This window comes from Ruditapes philippinarum, unplaced genomic scaffold, assembly GCF_026571515.1.
Source record: "Ruditapes philippinarum isolate M1 unplaced genomic scaffold, ASM2657151v2 ctg604_1_1_1_1, whole genome shotgun sequence".
Classification (NCBI taxonomy): domain Eukaryota; kingdom Metazoa; phylum Mollusca; class Bivalvia; order Venerida; family Veneridae; genus Ruditapes; species Ruditapes philippinarum.
In genome coordinates this window covers 38,294-45,543 of record NW_026861800.1, presented here as the reverse complement: position 1 = coordinate 45,543, position 7,250 = coordinate 38,294, and the positions used below count along the sequence as shown (strand labels likewise).

General features: G+C 32.1%; 1 protein-coding gene and 2 non-coding genes across 3 annotated transcripts; 1 reads left to right on the top strand and 2 right to left on the bottom strand.

The window, feature by feature from the left end:
- Window positions 1–607: 607 nt before the first annotated feature.
- Trnar-acg (transfer RNA arginine (anticodon ACG)) lies at window positions 608–680 on the bottom strand. The gene has a single exon. It is a non-coding gene; the product is annotated as a tRNA-Arg (tRNA).
- A 1,472-nt stretch (window positions 681–2,152) lies between these two features.
- Window positions 2,153–5,614, top strand: LOC132716833 (myosin heavy chain, skeletal muscle-like). Its single transcript, XM_060700178.1, has 5 exons — window positions 2,153–2,293; window positions 3,052–3,252; window positions 3,489–3,653; window positions 4,380–4,431; window positions 5,147–5,614. The coding sequence occupies exons 1-4, from the start codon at window positions 2,153–2,155 to the stop codon at window positions 4,410–4,412; spliced, it is 540 nt and encodes a 179-aa protein (XP_060556161.1). The 3' UTR covers window positions 4,413–4,431; window positions 5,147–5,614.
- A 987-nt stretch (window positions 5,615–6,601) lies between these two features.
- On the bottom strand, window positions 6,602–6,674 carry Trnar-acg (transfer RNA arginine (anticodon ACG)). Its single transcript has one exon. It is a non-coding gene; the product is annotated as a tRNA-Arg (tRNA).
- Between the last annotated feature and the right edge of the window lie 576 nt (window positions 6,675–7,250).

The following is a 7,250-nucleotide window of genomic DNA, read 5'->3' as shown; positions in this document are numbered from 1 at the left end:
TGTAACCTATCATAAAAAAACTAGCACTTTATTGTTTTTTTAAGAACGTTAAAGATTTCATAATTCTATATAACAATTTGTCACTTATATATGTGTCAGGTATTTCATTCTCCTAGAAAAAAACATATCATCGGTTTAGGGACCATTTCTCATAAAGTAAGTCTATGGTAAAATCAAAACAGTAGTTTGACCCTAGCTTGTTCTGGTAAATAGAAAGTTCGCTGTTTTCTTTTATTAACATACGTGTGTGGGTATATATTGATAACTGTTACAATAGAGAAAATACTATGCTAAGATGCATTTAATTGTTCACAAAACAAAAAGTAAACGTCATTTTTAACGACATATTATTGATTTTCATGTGAAACTGATTATTATAAGGTTATGAAGTAGGGATATCCCCGGGAACCTTTGATTTCATGATTTCAGTCACGGGCATAAATTGATAAAGTTTTTTAATAAGCTTGTTTAATAGATTCTTCAATAAAGACCATTTCGGTAGTACATTTTCACAATTAAACTATCTTAAATTCTATGAATTAAATTATAACAAATGATTTTTGAAAATTAACAGCTAAAATGAAAGTACGTTGATTAAAAATGCATACGATCCCGGCAGGATTCGAACCTGCAATCTCCTGATCCGTAGTCAGGCGCCTTATCCATTGGGCCACGGGACCTGTATGTGTTAGCAACTTTACTTTTACCAAAAAGCTAAACTAAACTTTTACCAAAAAGCTAGTGCCATGTAACAATCAAGATATATTGAAGTTAGGGCTGCATTCCACTACCTTAATGTATTGTCATAAATTATAATATTGTATGAATTCAATCAGCTGTCGCGATAGCTTTGTAGTAAGTAATTAGGTGTAAGTACACGTAAAAACAGAGGAATAATAAGTAATGAACATGGTTTATCATCCGTGAGCCGTACATATAAGTATAGTTTGTATGTTTTTCGATTATGAATGACTAAGAAAAAATCTCTTTTAATTCACATATCTTAAATGCTGCAAAATAAATAAAGTACTTTATAAAGCGAAATACTGAAGCATTTATACTGTTGAGTTGAAACTATTGATCGGTTAAAGAAATAATCCTTGTATCATTATTGTTGTTTATTGTGGAATTTATGGTGTTCGGAGATCACGTGTGTTATAATCAAATCACGATGTTGTTAGTGAGAGTGGTTCAATCCAAACACGTGAAACACGTGCTATTATAAATGCCATGATGTGACATTGCGGCAGACATATTATATTAATTTCTAATTCAGTTTCATATTGTGACAAGAAAGCTTCATTATTTTAGCTTACTTTCCCAATTCAAATTACAGAAAAACAAGTACTAAATTAGATAAAAAAAAACTATATGTATATCATGGTACTAAGTATGTTTAATACGTAGGCATATTTATCTAACATTATAAAAGCAAGGGCTACAAAAGTCAATTACTGATACATTGTATTACAAACGGCATAAACGTAAATACAAAAAAAAATTAAATTCATCTAATAACCATTTCTGTAAAAACATAGAAAACGGGGTCATATGCTTTATTATATTTTTTGTCTAATTGTAAAATTCAAAAAGTCTTGTTGATCAACTATTTAATCAAAACGACCATTTACATCGTTCACAACTGATTACATGTACAATAGCACTGTCTGGTCATTCCTTCCGTTCATGGAAATTATAGTTTCATTATTTTAAAGTTTTAACGTAGAATTTTCATTTATTTATTTATTTATTTATTTATTTATTTATTTATTTATTTATTTATTTATTTTACTTGAAATATAAAGATAAACGTAATATCAGATTGTTTTTAATGTTGCAGCACAATCGGCTAAGATTTTATTAACTTTCCTAATTAAGAACGTATGCAAGAGAAATGTTAACGTACAAAACCATATCCAAGCATTATAACGAACATACAATGGACGTTGCTTTCTATTCTATTACAAAGTAACGTGTGACCCCCACCACCCGTGGTCATTATCAATCATTATTCTCATAGTAGGTTAGATAATGGTCAGTAAATTATCAGATCTATATCTAATACTGATCATTCTTGATCTTTCGCGATGACTTGCTTTTAGTGGGCATTTGTTTCTGGGTCAGACACTCACGTTAATTTTCCCTATAAGAAATGTTCCCTAATCCTACCTTAAAATTGAGTTTTCGTCAATCTCTTGAATCTCAAGTGAAAGACCTCACAGGTCGTCTTGATGAAGCTGAAACAGCATCTTTGAAGTCTGGACAGAAGGCAGTTGCAAAGCTGGAAATAAGGGTGATTACATGTATATGCATGTGTTATCTAAACATGAATACATTTAGTAGATTTAATTCAACTCGTTTTTTCATTTTATTTCTACACTATGATATTACCATATAAGTATTTTTTTCTGTTCTGCGGTTTTTCCAAATTTTTCGGTGGACTTTATTTCTGCGGCACACTCTTTGGACAAAACGTGATTTAGATTCTGCGGCTCATTTTATCAAGGTCTAAGTTACATTTCTCTACCTATAACGTTTGCATGTACATATTCGCATTTGTTTATCGCAAAACGGTACTGTAATTAATACTCGCGTGCAAACAAATATAATGGGTAGCAATAGAAACGTATACATCTTTTGATCAGCGTGAAATGACGCGTAAAAATATTCCCCAGTTATATCTCTAATTTAAAAAGAAATGATAGAAACGTAAAGCAGACGACAATTAAAGTATAAGACGATTATTTTGCAGTACAATGGTTAAAATGGTTTGAATGATTTAGCTGTTAACAACCATTTTAGCATACCGGCAAACACTATATGTGACGTTTAAATATCTTTATTAATAAACTGACATTATTAACAATAAGTACATATTTACAAACACAGCTTACATACTTAGCCGATAGCAATTTTATACAACTCGATGAACCGCCAACCGTTATAATCCGTTAGTCACGGCACATGTCATAAGGTTGCAATTAGTTAATTCCTGACTAACTTGAACAGACGAGTATTATATGTGTTCAGTTTCATGTTTAATATCAACAGGTTCAGCAATTGGAAAGTGAATATGAAGCTGAGCAGAGACGTCATGTTGAAACTCAAAAGAACGCACGAAAGGCCGACCGACGCTTGAAAGAATTGGCATACCAAGTTGAGGAGGACAGGAAGAGCGCGGAAATATTACAAGATCTTGTTGATAAACTTCAGACAAAGATTAAGACATACAAACGCCAAGCTGAAGAAGCAGTAAGTGAATTATGTTATACTTTTAAGTGCTTCGTGAAGTATTGTTTTCATCAGTAGAGGAAGTGCCCTATATGTTAGCTTGCAGAATTTATAAAAATAAAAAAATTGTGATCTTAAAACATTTACAAGTATGACGCTTAATCAGCACCAAATTCCAACGCTAATTAGCAAGCTATTTAAAAAAAAGTAAGGCAATAGTTCTTGTTTTTAATTTGTAAAACATTTTGTTTCTGTAGGAGGAGGTCGCAGCTATTAATCTCGCCAAGTTCCGTAAGGTTGCCGAAGAGCTTGAGGACGCTGAGTCACGTGCTGACTCCGCTGAAAACATGGTGTCTAAATTCAGGGTACAGAGTAGAAGTTTCTCTGCAGCTGCAGCCACAGGCAGTAGTAGCCATACTGTTGTAAGTATTCAGGGCAGTCGAAGCCAAACTCCTGTAACTATTCAGGGCAGTAGTAGTCGTACTGTAAGTATTCGTACTGAAAATTAGATACCGCAGGTCAGGGCAATACTGACAAAATTGTTGTATTTTTTCCAGGGCAGTAGTAGCCATATTGTTTTAAGTACCTAATCTTTGGCAGTAGTGCCTACATTGTTGTAAATATTCAGGGCCGTTGTAGTCATACTTTTGTTAGTATTCAGGGTAATTGTAGCTATACTGTTTTGCAAAGTAAGTAATTACGGCATGCCAGGGCAGTAGTAAAATTATTATTCTATGTGTTCAGGGCAGTTGTAACTATCCTTATTACAGGCCGATAGTAGTTATTCTGTTGCAAATATTCAGAGAAGTGGTAGCCATACTATGGTACTGGTAGTCATACTGCTAGGCAAGAACCCAGGACAGTAGTAGCAATACTGTTGTTTAAAATCAATAAACACCGCGGCTGAGGCCAATAGTAGCAGTATTATTGTATGTACTCAGGCCAATATAGTAGCCACAAAATTTGTATTGCAACACTTCTGGGCACATATATGATAACTGTTCATTTAATGATAAATAGTGATGCAATCGTGCTATATCATTGCATAGCCTTTTTGGTCATTGCTGTGCAATAAATAATATGAAAAGATACAAATAACTCATTGTATCATATGGATAAACTAATATTATAAATACGTTTGTTTTCAGATCAAGACATCATTCACCAGCGCAGAAATGTAAACAATTTTTACACTTAGAGGTAACTATTTCTATGACGTAGATACCATTTTACGTTGTTTCAAGAATGTCCTACCTTAACGATGGCAACAAGTTATCTTGATATTATCTACAACAAAGATTAAGTTAATCTAATTTATCATGATGAATATCAAGTTTAGGTTCGGACCTATCCACTTGACAGACTCTATCTGTATATCCAAGAAAAGATAACTAAACAGTACTAAAGACGGCCACTACTTCTTGTTACTTCCCTTTACTCGTTATATTCTAGACGGCATAAATTTTCCTCTTTTTGATTTTGTTGCAAACCGACGATCTGCGTACTGTTATTATTATTATTAATTATTATTATTATTATTATTATTATTATTAAGCAATTGTTTTGGATTATTATGCAAATTATATGATTTTAAATACTTTTAATTTTATCTGTCATTGAATGTCTATTTTATAGTTTTATCAAAGAAATGAAACTGGATTTTGCTATTGATGACTGACATCTCAGAATGATCTCTGCTTGAGAGACGGGTTTAAAGTTTCACTTGACCTTTGAATAAGCAAACAGTAATAATAACAATACACGTTACTTTATTAGACATATGAGACTATTTGGCAAGCAAGCATTCCAACATTATTTTGGTTAATGTATATTTATTAGAATAATCGTATTATGTGTTTCACAATTTTGACTAGACAATATAAGAACGTTATTATAATATATGTGATTATTTCAGGAAAATAGCTATGTTGCCCACAGCTTGACCCTTTACCTGTGCAATCACTTCGTCTTGTGAGGGTGATGACATTAAATTCCTGGAGAAAACGGCAAACCAGTTGTAGATTCTGTTTCCATGACTACACTCCTGTATTCTCGTGTTATGAACTTGTGTTATTTTTTACTTATATTAACATAGAAAACAAGTGTTATCAGTGGAATAGTTTAAAATATTGTGGTTTTGGACTGTTTTAACAGGTACATTACGTAACAAGTTGTTTGGAAGGTACAGACAGACAGACAGACACTTGATAAGATCCTATAATAGGATCGTCAATGATCCCTCATTGGGCGAAGAACTAGCTGTAGAATATTATATGTAGTTGTAGAGTTTGTGATAAAATTTGTAGTTGTGTATTTGCTCGTCAACTGTTTCTGTATTGCTAGCATGGTATTAAAAAAATAATGAAATGTACAAGAAAACGAACAGTTTGTTTTCCTTATTATTATTGTTGTTATAATTGTTGTTGTCTCGTGAATGTGTACGATGTTTGGTGCAGCAGAATAAAGTCACGACGATTATTAAACGTTGTCTGAGTTCCAGTCCACATGTTCTGTCATTGGCTGCCGATATAACTACATTTATCACGTCAGGCAGCAAATTACAATTAACCGATCTCCTTGAAATAATAAAAAAATACAGTTCTGCTTGAGTTTATAAACATTATATGTTTGAACCAATGAACAAATAATTAATTGCACGATTCAACATTTTTAATCTTTTACATTTGTCAGTAGCTATAACATGTATCACTGTAAGATACAATAGAATATTTAGTGATTGGGTGAACATCTTATGTTTCTAAGTATGTAACCTATCATAAAAAACTAGCACTTTATTGTTTTTTTAAGAACGTTAAAGATTTCATAATTCTATATAACAATTTGTCACTTATATATGTGTCAGGTATTTCATTCTCCTAGAAAAAACATATCATCGGTTTAGGGACCATTTCTCATAAAGTAAGTCTATGGTAAAATCAAAACAGTAGTTTGACCCTAGCTTGTTCTGGTAAATAGAAAGTTCGCTGTTTTCTTTTATTAACATACGTGTGTGGGTATATATTGATAACTGTTACAATAGAGAAAATACTATGCTAAGATGCATTTAATTGTTCACAAAACAAAAAGTAAACGTCATTTTTAACGACATATTATTGATTTTCATGTGAAACTGATTATTATAAGGTTATGAAGTAGGGATATCCCCGGGAACCTTTGATTTCATGATTTCAGTCACGGGCATAAATTGATAAAGTTTTTTAATAAGCTTGTTTAATAGATTCTTCAATAAAGACCATTTCGGTAGTACATTTTCACAATTAAACTATCTTAAATTCTATGAATTAAATTATAACAAATGATTTTTGAAAATTAACAGCTAAAATGAAAGTACCTTGATTAAAAATGCATACGATCTCGGCAGGATTCGAACCTGCAATCTCCTGATCCGTAGCCAGGCGCCTTATCCATTGGGCCACGGGACCTGTATGTGTTAGCAACTTTACTTTTACCAAAAAGCTAAGCTAAACTTTTACCAAAAAGCTAGTTCCATGTAACAATCAAGACATATTGAAGTTAGGACTGCATTCCACTACCTTAATGTATTGTCATAAATTATAATATTGTATGAACTCAATCAGCTGTCGATAGCTTTGAAGTAAGTAATTATGTGTAAGTATACGTAAAAACAGCCGGAAGATGGTATATCATCCGTGAGCCGTACATATAATTATAGTTTGTATGTTTTTCGATTGTGAATGACTAAGAAAAAATCTCTTTTAATTCACATATCTTAAATGCTGCAAAATAAATAAAGTACTTTATAAAACGAAATACTGAAGCATTTACTATTGATCGGTTAGAGAAATAATCCTTGTATTATTGTTTATTGTGGCATTTATGATGTTCGGAGATCATGTGTGGTATAATCAAATCACGATGTTGTTAGTGAGAGTGGTTCATCACAAACATGTGAAACACGTGCTATTATAAATGCCATGATATGACATTGCGGCAGACATATTATATTAATTTCTAATTCAGTTTCATATTGTGACAAG